At 44.2% G+C, this 14,915-nt stretch overlaps 1 protein-coding gene across 4 annotated transcripts in view; it reads left to right on the top strand.

Moving 5' to 3' along the window:
- Positions 1-14,915, top strand: part of GDPD5 (glycerophosphodiester phosphodiesterase domain containing 5) — a 339,945-nt gene that overhangs the window by 267,632 nt on the left and 57,398 nt on the right. For all 4 annotated transcript variants that reach the window (XM_084616709.1, XM_084616707.1, XM_084616708.1 and 1 more), the window contains 2 exons: positions 6,914-7,012; positions 9,202-9,295. In XM_084616709.1, the coding sequence (XP_084472835.1) occupies positions 6,914-7,012; positions 9,202-9,295 (193 nt within the window). The remainder of the gene's footprint in view (positions 1-6,913; positions 7,013-9,201; positions 9,296-14,915) is intronic.

Here is a 14,915-nt window from a genome sequence, read left to right on the forward strand (position 1 = left end):
CCTAGGCTGGGATGTCACTTTCATAATAGGTTACGCTAACACTGTTATGTTGGATGCATATTCAGTGGGGGATTCCCCCCCTTTCCTTATTTGTATTTCCTCATCTTACTAACGTTGTAGTGTCTTTTTTCTATATATTAGTCTATCCGTGATCTCAACTTATTATCATATACGTCAGTTTGTTACCATGGCCCTTTTGTGGTTAGGTATCACATTTGTTATTTCTTTCCTAACTAGTTATTTCAGTTCTTTCCAAGTTGTGGTGTACCTGTTACATTTAAAGGGGTATGAACTTAGGAAGCCCCCTATGCCAACCTACTTCAACGTATCCTCTATGTTAAGGTCACAGCTATATATGGGCCTTTATGCTTTAGCTCAGCACCATGTATCTAGGTGAAAGGTCCCAAACATATGAATGCTAATTTTGACTTAGTGCAACATACAGGATGTGGCCTGGGGGTCCCTTGAGTTACAGCCAAAATATCCTCTACTGTAGACCTATAAACCTAGTATAATAAAACAAATAATCAAACCCATAAGAAACTTATAAGAAAAGATATATAGGCAAGCAAGCAGGCTAGCCTTAGATGTGTGTCGTGTACCTGTTATGTAGGTCAGTTCATTGCCAGGACACTTTTGTGGTTGACGCATGTACCTGTGGTCAGAACTTCCCCTTAAATTCTATTTTCAGCTCCCCAGGTTTTCTGTTGGGCTGTTGATCAGTGCAAAGTTTATCTGTTCAAAGATCATAGGCCTCAAGCCTTATACTAACTTGCTGAAGCTAATGTCGTATAGGATACAGGTCTGTACATTTCTTGCATTACTGCTGAATGTAATGCAAAGCAGAATATAATGCAAAGCAGTGAATGTAATAAAGGCAAGCTATAGCCCACTGGGCTAGAGAATAGCTCCCATTGTGAAGCTGATTTTAATTTTTAGTAACCAATTTGCAGCAAAGCACATCTGTGTGCCTTGTTTGATTTGCAAAAGCACGCAGGATACAAGCTTCCATTTGCAGGTTATTATTTCATAGAGAGCACCAGCTTTGTGCTTGGCACTGTGCAGACCTGGAGAAAACATCCCCGCCCTGTTCCAAACAGCTTGCTGTGTAATTCAGACACATGCAATGTCATTCTGTGCTGTTCACAACGTACTGGAGAATGGTTCAGGCACAAAACGAGGAGGGTGTTGAAAGGTTTCATGAAAGATCTATGGTTTGAAGAGGGATGTGATGAGGTGTGAAGCAGGTCCCTGGAGGCACAAGGAAGGGAGCATTCCAATCATAAATGGTAGTGTGGAAAGAAGTTCTTAAGCCCATAGTGAGAGAAGGATAGCAAGTGGGGTGCTTGGGAGGATCTGAGGGTGTGTCTACACTGTGATTGAAAACCTGCAGCTGGCTCGGGCTCGTGGAGCTTGAGCTGAGGGGCTGATTAATTGCAGTGTAGACATTTAGGCTTAGGCTGCAGCCTGAGCTTGGGGGCCTTCCTGCCTCACAGGGTCCTATAGCCTGGGCTCAAGCCAGAAAATCTACACCGCAATTAAACATCCCCTTACCCCGAGTCAGCTGGCATGGGCCAGTGGCAGCTTTTTAATTGAAGTGTAGACATACCCATAAAGACCAGGAAGGGGGAGGGGTGTACTGTAGGCAGGGGAGGAGGTGTTGAGTCGTGAACTTGAAAGTGAGAGGAAGCTGGTGAACGAATTCGTGGATTGGCCCAAAACCAAGCAAAATTTGGCAACTTTGGCTGTGTCTTGATTTGCATTTTCAGGTTCAGGTGAAATTTGGGGACCTCCAACCTCTGTAAATTGGAATAGAAAAAGATGTCCATACACCAAAATCCACAGAGCTTAGCGGTGTATGGAAACACAAGTCTGCAGGAGAACAAGTGCTAGATGAAACACTACTAAGTGTAAAATATATATATATATATATACACACACACACACACACACATGCAATACACAAACGCATAATAATTGATTATGGGACAGGTCCTACAAGCTCTCAATACACAACTCCCGTTGAAATCAGTGGGAGTTCTGCACCCGGGGGGATTTTGCAGGATTGGACCTTTAACCAGCATATGTACAGGGGATTTGAATTCTGCCACTTTCCTGTCTCTTTCCTCTTTCCAAAATGTGTTGCTGTTGGGAGGTGGTGGGTGGGGAGGTAAAGAAGGGGGGCGGAGGATGTCTGCTGCTGAAAAACAAGTTGTTGATTCTGAGCACAACATATGTTTCTTGGCGAGGAGTCTGGTATTTTTCTGACACATTCCAGGTGGCTGGTGGGCTTGGGTGAGTAACACCAAAAGAGAAATATGTTACAGGGATCAATTGGTGATTGCTGCCCCCGCCACCCCTGTCCCTCACAAATTCCAAACCAGACTTGTCCGTTTCTTTCCCTTGAACTTTCCAGATGCTGCAAGGTGGGAGGCTGAGCGAAGGGGTGGGACCGCTGAAGGCCAGAATTTAAATTTGTGTCTTGGTTCTTTTTTGTTAACTTTGGATGGCTGAAATCCAGTGCCATGTCAGGAAATATCTGCTCCATGCACTGTCAGGATGCAGTGGCCTGTATTTTCAGGGCAAGGAATCTGTTCAGATGAGGGTCTCTTCCATGATCCTATAAAGAGTTATGGATCATGGGCCAAGTTCAGAGGCCATGTGTAAGACAGTGTCAACTCCTTTAGACCAAAGGCTCTACCTTCACATGTACCTCCTTCCCACTCCTGTGTATTACTCCAGCTTGGTTTTCTTTGCATATCTGGGGTCTGAGAGGGGGAGGAGGGTTCAAGGGAGTCTGGCGCTACCTGTACACATCACCACTGAATTGGTCCCCAAGCTGGGAGCGAATCCGGCTATAACTCTCAAGCATTCTGTTAATTGCCGTCCACTTGGCTGATGTACGCGGGCAGAACACTTTTGCTGTTTCCCCCAAAGCTTTTTTGCCCAAGCAGATGAGTTGAAGGTAAGCGGAGTGGCGATCAGCGTGCCTTCGTAGTTCTGTCGTCAGGGTAAGGGCCTCGGGGTGGGATACTTCTGTTCACAGGCTGCCTGGATCAAATGCATACCCCTCTATCCCTGCTATTACATCCTGCCCAGAGCCCCTGAATGGGATGTAACAGTAACCAGCAGATACAGGTGCTAAAAGGAATGAATCATGAACACTCTTAAGGGACATACAGACAGAATACAAGCAGCCTTCTATATGTTGCTGAGCACTTCCTCCCAGATGATCTGCTAGAGCAGAGAGCACAACAGGAAGGTCGCTAGTCACATCGGTATTTGTGTAATTCCACCTACTCCAGCAACCCATGAAGGCTCTCACAATCCAAACCGCCGTCAATGCACCTTTGGAATTCCCCACCTTTCTTATTGTTCATGTTGCAAAGACAACTAATCTCAGATTTCACTTCTCTGACCTGCGTAGGTTGAGTAAATCCAGTATGATCAGGAAATCACTGGAAATAATGCGCGAGGCCACCTCATTTGGTGGTGAACGGAGAGATTTTTGTCTTGGCCAGCCAATCCAAGACTTCCCCTCCCTCCCGTCTGAAGAAGGCCTCCCAAAGTTTAGAAATGGGTCCCTAAAATTCTTACCTATCAGACCTTCCTCTCCAGTGCAGTTCAGACCAAGTTTAGCCTTAATCCATCCCTGACCCCCTTAGTGTAAACTTCAACTCTTTCTTATGGGCAGCTGCTGAGAGAAATTTCACCCTGACCGTTCACGTAGGAATGAGAGGAAACCATATCATTGCACTCTTTTCTATTGCTCCATGAATGTTTATTGACCATTATGCTCGTGTTTGCGCACGCACCCATTCCTGTCACCAAGGACCTAGAGGCTGGTGTAAATTCATTGGTGTCTGACAAACTACACCAGTTGAGAATCTGCCCCTTACAGACTAAAAGCAAGCCATATGGTGATTGTTCAAGAGAAGGAGAGACGAGGTGGGTGAAGTAATATCTCTTATTGGTCCAGCTTTTGTTGGTGAGAGAGACAAGCTTCTTCAGGTCAGCTCTGCGTAAGCTCCAAAGCTGGTCTCTCTCACCAACAGAAGCTAGTTCAATAAAAATATTACCTCACCCACCTCGTCTCTGTAATATCCTGGGACCCACTTGGCTACAACAACAGTGCATGCAGGAGAAGGAGCGTACAGGGGTCGTGCATGAGGAGGAACTGCTCAAAGGGGTGGATTAGAAAGAGTAGGGAGGGTGCATGGCAGATGAGGACATGGGAATTATTCTAGGCCCAGGAGAATTTCTTTCCCAGGTGAGAAGTATTTTACTCAGAAATAACAAGAACAGGTTTTTTGAAAGTTTTTTTTAAAAAAACAAGCAAACCCAACAATGAAAAAAAACCTCAGCTCTTTTCATGGCAATGGACAACGTGTCTTAAGTTCAAACAAATCCAGATAGTTGTAGGAGTTTTGTACTGTATGTTTTGTATAACCTATGCTTTCTCTCTCAAAGACTTTTTGGTCTTTTTTTTGGCTCTGAAATTTTCTGTAAAGAATCCAGATCCAGCCAGTACATGAGATCAAGGCACAGAACAGCAGCATCCTCTGAATCTAGCCAGATGTACAGTGCAGACTGAGATAACAGATGGAAGAGAACAGTGTTCTGACGCATTTGCTACAATGTTCTTTGTGATAGAAATGATGGAAAAGACAGACATGGCAGGCTAAAGCTGTAAAGCTGAAGTTCTTTCTGTGCCATCATGAGGCTATTTTAACCTTTTGCCTTCAATGAATCCAGTGATTTTTTTTTTTTTTTTTTTGGTGCTGTGCATAGACTCGTTCATTCTGAATACGTCCAAGTGTCTGCAAAAAGATGCACTGAAATACAGGGGGAAGCAATGCATTGGATTCTGCCTTTTTGGGGTGTTAGAGCTTCATAAAAAATCAAATAACACTAGCTAAAACTTGCTAGGTTCATCTACATAGCTCTTTCAGTGCACCTCAATGCAGATGAGCAAGGGTGTTGTTGCCATTTCAGATGGTGAGTCTCTCCCAGGGAAAGTCATGTTGAACTGTGCCCAGCTTTCAGAGGTGGCTGCTTATTGGCGTGTCCTTGTTGTGGTGTACATGTACACCACGGTGGTGTGTCAGCATGACACAATGCCAAACCGCTGTTTTGGAATCCTTTCACTTACTGCAAGCTAAATTTGGAGGACTGCTCTAATAAAAGTGGGAAGACCCTTGAAAATGCAGTGTAGATGACATCCCTTCACCTTTTTTATAGAGCACCTGACATCACTGATTTGGGAGCAAATGCCCTGGCTAGGGCTTTCCATGCTTACTGCTGAGAATCTAGTCCCACCTACTGATGCCAGTGAAATGTTCTTGTTTCATCAAATGTGTCTCAGTTGAATCATATTTTGAAGCCTGCTCCAAGAAGGGAAGAGAAAAAGGCAATGGTCAATTTCATGGACTGTTTGAGTCTGGTAATCTGTCTGAATTAATAAACTAGTGAAGGATTTAAGGCTGAGTTTAACCAGTGATCAGTGTGGTTACTGCCAAGTTAATTTTTGTCCTGGGTGAAAAAAGATAGTTGACCTGTCTATAATCAGGCCTGCCTCACTACGCTGTGGGATGGGACTGGATTGTGATGTGGTTCTGTAGGAGAAAGTGGTGCAGTGTGTAACGCTGGTTACAGAATATGGTTAGAATGTAAGTGTGAGTGAATGGGAAGATTTGAGGCCGATTATACTATCTATACATAAAGCTGTTTTTCTTTTTGTATATACTTCCCCTTATGGGAAGCATTCATGTTTGTCCAGATCATCCCTTCTCCTATCTTAAAACAAAAAGAAAAGGTGGACTTGTGGCACCTTAGAGACTAACTAATTTAGTCTCTAAGGTGCCACGGGTCCTCCTTTTCTTTTTGCGGATACAGACTAACATGGCTGATACTCTGAAACCTATCTTAAAACAGTCACACGGCAAAATGTAATGTGTGTTGGTTCAAAATTAAGCTTGTGGTTTTGAATGAAAGTACTGTAGAATCTTTCCATTTCCGAAATATTTTTTGTGACATTTCCATGACTAGAGGCTTGCAACCCTGGTAGCCCATTCTCTACAGTCCTCTGCTAATCTTTGTGGATGAATAGTCCTTTTGATCCACCCAGGATACCATGTTGTCAATCCAAGATCTTTTTTCTGCCTTGTATTCTTCTGTCAATAACCTTCCCTTCCAGTGCCTGAAAACATGCATTGCCCACTAAATCCCTTAAAACGGGTCTTGCAAATTGAATCTCTCTCTTCATAGGGTCTCTAACTAGAGTTTGTTGAGTTCAGATCATCTCTAGTACCAAAACATCCTTTCAGCAAAGATCCATCGTTTTACCGAAATATGTGATGCCGAAAACATCATTTAGTGGAAACTCATTGAAAAGCAAAAATCAGGAGTTTCAAAATGGTCTTCAGAGGACTTTTTTCACAATATTGTTCCAACTAATATTTTCTATTTCAGCACCACCTTAGTTGCTAGGTACCTTTAACTTCCCTCCCTGTTGGATTGTTACAACCCATAGCCAAGAGGGTATCACTTGTATTTCAAGTGGGCTCTGTGTCCTGCCACTGCCGCTCTATTGCTAAAAAGAGTGCCGAATAGAGTGTCAGGATCTAAAAAGGAAAAGCATGCACTGGAAACACGCTTGTTGAAATGTCATTTGCTCTGAGACTGCCATTGCTTGCCCTTTGGCAAGTCACTTACTCTCTTTGTGCTACAGTTTGCCCATGTGTAAAATGAAGGTAATACCAAAATCCATCTCACAATGGTGTTGCCAGACTTACTTCCCCTTTGTAAAGCACTTAAAGAACCTCAGATGAAAGGTACTATGCTAAGCGGACTACACAGCAACAGTGTTCTTATTAGGGATTTGATTTGTAAATACTTTCTTCTTTTGTTTCAGATCGGCCTGATGGCGACCTTGGTAGTTACTGTAGTAACCATGTCTTCTATAGCACAACTTTGGGATGATGAATGGGAGATGGTAGTTATTTCAATGCAAGTAAGTTGCATAGTGCGTTTGGCTATTTAAAGCCTTGTTGCAAAGAACAGTGCTTGTTCTGTAGTTTTCAATACATAGGGTGAAATCCTTGCTCCCATCAGGTCAATGACACAACTCCCGTTGACTTCAGAAGGGCCAGGATTTTACCCATAGTCTCTATCTTTGGAGTTATTAGTTCTTATAAATCAGGCTGAAGCAGAGCTACAGAGCTGGACATATGAAATATTGATCTTGGATGTCACATAAAGCCCTCTGAAATCAATGACCTATTGGGCTGCATTAGTAGAAGCATTGCCAGCAGATTGAGGGAAGTGATTATTCCCCTCTATTCGGCACTGGTGAGGCCACGTCTGGAGTAGTGTGTCCAGTTTTGGGCCCCTCCACTACAGAAAGGATGTGGACAAACTGGAGAGAGTCCAGCAGAAGGCAACAAAAATTATTAGGGGGCTGGGGCACATGACTTATGAGGAGAAGCTGAGGGAACTGGGCTTATTTAGTTTGCAGAAGAGAAGACTGAGGGGGATTTGATAGCTGTCTTCAACTATCTGAAGGGAGGTTCCGAAGAGGATGGAGCTAGGCTGTTCTCAGTGGTGGCAGATGACAGAACAAGGAGCAACGGTCTCAAGTTGCACTGGGGGAGGTCTAGGTTGGATATTAGGAAAAACTATTTCACTAGGAGGATGGTGAAGCACTGGAATGGGTTACTTAGGGAGGTATCTAGGTGGAGGTGGAATCTCTATCCTTAGAGGCTTTTAAGGCCTGGCTTGACAAAGCCCTGGCTGAGATGATTTAGTTGGGGTTGGCCCTGCTTTGAGCAGGGGGTTGGACTAGATGACCTTCTGAGGTCTCTTCGAACCCTAATCTTCTATGAGTCTATGATTCAATGAGACTCCAGCAAGCTCAATTAAGTAGTTATGTTGTTTCAGTTTGTGTAGCTGTGTCCCAAATTTTGAATCCTAGGAGTACAGACCTGGAGCTTTAAAATTTCTTCTGGCCTTAAAGGGGAATTTTTGGGGGGTGGGGGGTGTAATGTGCTTCTGTTTAAAAATTAATTAAAAGAAGACCCTTGATTTCTTCAGAGAAAGTGGAATTTTCATGTTGTAAGACAGGTGAATAATCGGGGGAAATTATTGCCAAATATTTTAGTGAATCCTGAATTGCTTTTTGAACAAGCCATTTTTTCACGTCTCTTTGTTCACTTCCCCAAAGATGTGTTTAGTGGTTTGGGTTGGGGTTAACTATCCTTTTTAGGAATACTCAGATGCATGCTCAAAGAAGGGGATGCATACACGAATAAGGCTATTCCCTATTTGTGGCAGAAGTGACTTCCCCTGGTTTCTGAAGATTTAGTCATGTAGTAAGGGAGTGGGAGCAGTACCATGTGACTAAGGAAACCAATCACACACAATGAAGAGTGAAGTGTCAAAGCATATACTAGATAGTACTTAGTCCTGCCATGAGTGCAGAGGACAGGACTAGATGACCTCTTGAGGTCCCTTCCAGTCCTATGATTCTATGATTCGACAGGTGGTGAACAGCCATCAGGCTATGCTGTGTGTAAAGTTGTTTGCTGGACAATCTAAAGAGCCAGAGTTTTATATTTATAATTAGTATTAATATTAGATAGCAGCAGCAGTGGTAAGGCGGGGGGGAAAGGTGATGGGAGTATGAAGACTAGGCTGCAAAATGTGGGTTTCCTCCTGCACTCTTGTGTGTTTAATCTGCTGTTTTAAGTAGGGCTCTGTTTCCAATAGATAGTGGCAGCAGGGGACCCTCACACTGGCCTTCCACTTGTGTTTAGAGTGCCAGAACTGCACAGCTTTGTGTTTTTTGATGTCCAAGCCACACTGGCAGGTTGAGGGTGGTGATGGCTGAAACTGGGTGCAGTCAAAAGCTGATGGAGGTGCAGGGACACCTGGAGCATGGGGTTGCATGCCTGACCATCTTGGCTAATAGTGATCGTTGGACCTATCCTACGTGAACGTAGAGCTACTTTGTTGCAGCAGCTAAAGAATGCATGGGATCTGTCTCAGAATGGGGTAGGCAGATTCCCTCTGGAAACTTCACTGTTCAGCCGAGAGCGCTTGTCTTAAGACTCTACTGTGTGTGTGTAATAACTGTTTGAAAAGTTAAGTGACGCTGCCTATAAAATACCTTTCATTCAGTCCTTTTTGTTTGTGTTCCCCTAGGCCACAGCTCCCTTTCTGCACATAGGAGCCCTGGCTGCAGTCACGGCCCTGTCTTGGTTGATAGCTGGGCAGTTTGCAAGAATGGAAAAAGCCAGTGAGTACCAACCAGACTTCACCTTGTTTGCCCACGTACTGCTGTCTACGTGTGTTCTGAGATATGTTTGGAGTGATGTGTTTTTAAAGAACAAGATTGGCTGTCAGCTGACAAGATCCTATTGTCAAGAACAGCTGATTGATCTAGGATTTGTGCCCTTGAAGCTACTTTCTCAGATCTTCAGACCCTCTACTGTTCAGAAGAACTGGGGGAGGTTATGGTCACTATCCTAGATAACTGGAGAAACTCGGCTGGAAGCAGGAGTGGGCTGGCCCAGTCAGGCAGCAGTAAGCCACTTACTGTTTTTCTACCAGTAGACGCACACTATAACTGAAGGATGTGAAAAAGCATTTTCTGAAGCCTTTTTTGTTTTAAGACTTCCCCAGCAGCAAGAAAGAAGTTAATTACACCACGCTCCAGCAGAGTGATGTGTTCTTACGTATACAGTTTAACCACAAAACCCTCAACCCAAGACATCTCACTGACTCCCCATTCATTTCAGTTCATAAATACCATCCTTGTTTTTAAAAGCCTTCATGTGCTTATTGCTTGTATTACAGTAGTGCCTACAGGCCCCAGTTGAGATCTGGCCCCATAACTCTGTCAGTGGTTCTCAACCCATGAGCCACTTTTGTGGCCCAATCAGCATGGAGCTACGGCCTATGTGACATTCTCAGGGCCATACTGGTAGTATATATATTTTGTGGATAAGGCCCATGTAACACACAGAGAGCTGCATATGCGACCCACAGTGGTTAAAAGGTTGAGAACCACTGCTCTATATACTGCACAAATGCATAGTGAGACACTGTCCAGGCTTCAAAGAACATAATCTAAGGAGACAAAGGTAGAAAGAGCAGAAAGGCGAGTGGTAGAGATGGGAATCGAACCTATAATTGGTTAAGAGATAGCAAACAAAGGATAGGAATAAATGATCCGTTTTCACAATGGAAAGCAGGGTCCCCTGAGGATCTGTACTTGGACCAGTGCTGTTCAACATATTCATAAATTATCTGAAAAAAGGGGTGAACGGTGAGCTGGCAAAGTTTACAAATGATACAAAATTACTCAAGATAGTTAAGTCCAAAGCTGACTGCGAAGAGCTACAAAGGCATCTCACTAAATTGGGTGACTGGGCAAGAAAATGGCAGATGATATTCAGTGTTGATGAGTACAAAGTAATGCATATTCGAAAAATAATCCCAATTATGCATATAAAATGATGGGGTCTAAATTAGCGTTGCAACTCAAGAAAGAGATCTAGAAGTCATTGTGGAGAGTTCTCTGAAAACATCCACTCAATGTGCAGAGGCAGTCAAAAAAAAGTGAACAGGATGTTAGGAACCATTAGGAAAGGGATAGATAATAAAACAGGAGATATCACAATGTGACTCTATTAATCCATGGTGCGCCAACACCTGGAATACTGCGTGCAGTTCTAGTCACCTCCATCTCAAAAAATATATATTAGAATTGGAAATGGTGCAGAGAATGGCAACGAAAATGATTAGGGGCAGCTTCTGTGTGAGAAAAGGTGAAAAGATTGGGACTGTTCATCTTAGACGACTTAAGGGGGGATATGATGGAGGTCTATAAAATCATGACTGATGTGGAGAAAGTGAATAAGGAAGTGTTATCCCTTCACGTAACACAAGAACTAAGGGTTGCCTGATGAAATTAATAGGCAGCAGGTTTAAAACAAACAAAAGGATGTACTTCCTCACACGACACCCAATGAACATGTGGAACTCATTGCCAGGGGATGTTGTGAAGGCCAAAAGTATAAGTGAATTCAGAAAAGAATTAGATCAGTTCATGAAGGATAGGTCCATCAGTGGCTGTTAGCCAAGATGGTTAGGGCCACAACCCCGTACTCCAGGTGTCCCTAAACCTCCAGCTGCCAGGACTGGATGATGGGATGGATAACTTGATAATTGCTGTTTTGTTCATTCCCTCTGAAGCATCTGGCACTGGCCACTCTCCGAGACAGGCTACTGAGCTAGATGGACCATTGATCTGACTCAGTATGGCCGTTCTTATGTTCTTAATCCAGTTCTCCTGACTCCTAGTCCAGTGCCCTGTCCACTAGATGAAACTGCCTCTCCTCTAATCTAGCTTCATGTGTAATCTATCCAATCTCATGGGCCTTGGAGCTTTCTGCTGCCTTCACCATTCTTTCAGTTCGCCTGGCACTAGCCACCTCTCTTTGCCTTCAGCAAATATCAAATATATTTTCTGAAGGGTTCAACTATAGAGCCTATGAAATTACTGTGTTAATGCTATAAAAATTCTTTTAATTAGTAATTGAAGGGTAGTGTGAAATGCAAGCCTTGGGAGGGTTTGGCAGTACTTACAAAAAAATTGCCAAGAAGTAGGTGTTGAGTATGTGGAAGCAGCGGCTGAGTGAGAGGAAGAATATTAAACATGTAAAGAATTCATATTAAGAGAGATTTCTCCAAAGGAAAATTTGCTGTAGTTTAATTTACAAATGGAAAAGGTGTACCTGTTCAACAAAGAAAAGAAAAGAAATAATAAAATAAAATACAGTGTGTAATTATTCTGCCAGTCCAGGTGGGAGGAACTGTCTACGAGAGTAGATAATACGTGTTCCTTGAAGTTCTCTTCTCTGTATTGTGCTCTTAGCTAAGCCAGGAAAAATTGCCACTTATTAGCTCTATTTCCTCATATTAAAACTTTACAACAGCCTAAGGCACCGTTCATAGAGTAACTTCCCCTCTTACACCATAACATCACAAAATGCCTTGTATATTCAGGGATCATTTTACCCATCACTGAAATGCAGCCACCTCAGGGGTACAATGCAGCAGCTCTTCAGTGGTACAAACCTGCATCACGCTGCAGTGTAAGACAGGAAGCAAAGAACACTTCATCAATGGAAAGTGCTAGGGGAAAGTAAGGAATGCGAACACAAATCCACAGCACAAGGAGAAAGTTGCATCTGTCTTGCCTGCCTGACCATAGTCATTTGTAGACGTACTGGCTGTTGCCCACTGTCATTGGCACAGGAGTCTACGGTTCCTGTCCCTTTTCAGGCATCAGACTCTTTAGCTGTTCTTTTCCCCAAATCCAGAAAAACCAGCTCAAAATAAATGGTCTCTTTATAGCTCTTGTTGTTTATAAGTTCCTTCCTCTCTCAGAACTCACCCAGAAGGCTTCCAAGGCCAAACCCAAGACACAGGATTAAAAGAAGCAATAAAAGCAGTGAGGCGATGGGAGGAGCTCTGCCAATGAACTCGTTCAGGAAACCAGATAAAATGGGGTGGGAAGGAGGGGGCTCCTCACCAAGGCAGAAAAGAAAGGAGAGGAGAAATGTACTCTGAGAAACAGCATTGTCTGTGTCTGCCTCCAGAGTATCAAATGTCTGTTGGTGATTACAGAAGAGAACAACCCCCTTCGCTTTCCCCCAAGGTCTTCATTGCACAAGCAGATAAATACTCTACAGAGCTGAGAAACTGCAGGTAGATTTTTTTCTAGCCGTCTTGGTTTGATCATAAAATGTGAACCTTTATTTTTCAAGTCAAGGCAACTTACTGCTGGTGAAAAGGGCTGGAGGCTAATGGGCTCCAGTCATCTCCAGAACAGGAACATGACAGATGAGAGATGCCTGATGCGCTCTCTCTGTTCTTACACAGTATCCTTCTCTGTAGTATCTCGGAGCTCCTTATACACTCAAGAATTCATCATCCTAAAGCCCCTGTGACCTTGGGAAGTGCAATCCCCAGTTTGTCAGAGATTGTGGCTTGCCCAAGATCATGTAGGAAGCTGGCTGTGATTTCCAATAAGGAGCTAGTTGTTGGTGAATGTTGTGGTGTGGGAATAGAACCCTAAACCTCGTGAGTCCCAGTCTGGTGAGTCACCCACAAGGCCACCCTCCAGTGGGACATAATGCTGAGCTGAAGGAACTGCCTTTGGGAGGCGAGACGCTAGTTCAGACGCCATGTACATTCAGTCTGTGGCCTTTTGCTGAGATGACTCACAAAGGAGCTAGCTGTGGCGATTTTGCAGTGTGGTGCACAGACACCAGTCTCTGCACGTGGAGGATCCCCCTCCATGCACAGTTCTGCCCGTTTTGACACACAAGTTTGGCTGCTGCCTGCAATGGACTGTCCCACCCCGCCCTGCCTTTCCCATTGCTCAGCCCCGCAAAGAGCCCCTGTGGCATCAAGGATCTACATGTGAGCAGGATGTGACAGGCTGGGGGCTATCCCCTACCAGCCCCATGTGGGGATCTACTTAAAACTGGTGCTGTCCTAACTTCCAAGTGGACTCTTTCTGTGATGTGAAGACACCCTTAGGGTAGGTTGCCAGGAGCAGCGATCAGCAGGGGTATTCCTGACAGGGAGGTGGGGGTGAGGGCGCAATGGCCTGGAACCACTGTGGAGACACAGGGCCTCCATGCTAATCACCCTGGCCTCTGACAAGTCCTCCAGGATATGAGTGCCTGGCTGGCAACCCCCTAGCTTTGTCCACGGAGTGGATGGAGGCAACTTTAGGTGAAAAAACTCCTAGGAAACTCCACCAGGGGAATCGCACATATGACTTTCCACACAGTGGGATGGTCGCTAGAAATGGGACTGAGATTGGAACACAGTTTGTCATACCACATGTCTTTTAACAGCCACAGTGACTTTGCTCATGACTCACCTGGACCCTATAGGTGAAAGGCTTGCTGCTTTTCCATCACATACGCTCTGATTCATCCGATTCCACCCATAAACAGGGGTTGCTGGGACTCCCATTCCCCATGGCGTATGTATATGCCAGTAGTGTGTCTGGTTTTCTGTAACCACAAACACTTTCCAATCTAACTCAGAAATAGTTTTGATCCTTTATCAAACTCTGCCAGGCTACTTTGGAGTGGTACCCGCCATCCCTTGACATGCCAGGCACATCTTGTTATAAAAACAGACTTCTCGCTTTGTCTCCTAAATAATGTACCTAAGTTCATGGGACTGCACCACAGTTAAAATGCTGTGTCCAGGAGGAATGTGGTCCCAAGATTCACGGTATTAAAAGGAAAGTGATGCCTTCAGCTGCCTCCCACATTACTCTGTGAGGTTTTCTAAAGAGATTAATGGGCTTCCTGGAAATGAACTTTACATTTTCCAGCATTTGTGGCTAATGGTGGGATTCAGCTTCAATCCCATTTCACAATGGTGCGCGTCCTGTGATCTATGCTGAGTGACATTGACCTTTCTCATGCAGGTCAGTGATCAAAATCTGTCCTAGCACATGTATTTCATTTGGTATTTGCCTAGGATTTGGATCACTGAGCTGCATCGGCTCAATCAGCAGAGGTGGATAGGAAAGGAAAGGGTCTTTCATACTGACAAAATGGGCTATTTGAGGCTTGGTGGAATCATAGTGTGTATTTCTGGGGCAGAGAAATCCAAGTGGAAAGAGCCATTATAGAATAATCCATAGCAAATTGGAATTACCTGGAAGTTTCCAGTGATGTAATTTAGCTCCAGAGCACCACAACTATGTGATGCTGTACACCACGATGGCACCTAGTTTACTTATCTCCTGAGCGCTCGGGAAGGACTGGAGCTAATTTCTCTCCCACACTTACATTCTCGTCTAATTGATTGGCAAGTAG

The sequence above is a fragment of the Lepidochelys olivacea genome (assembly GCF_965140295.1).
Source record: "Lepidochelys olivacea isolate rLepOli2 genome assembly, chromosome: 1".
Classification (NCBI taxonomy): Eukaryota; Metazoa; Chordata; order Testudines; family Cheloniidae; genus Lepidochelys; species Lepidochelys olivacea.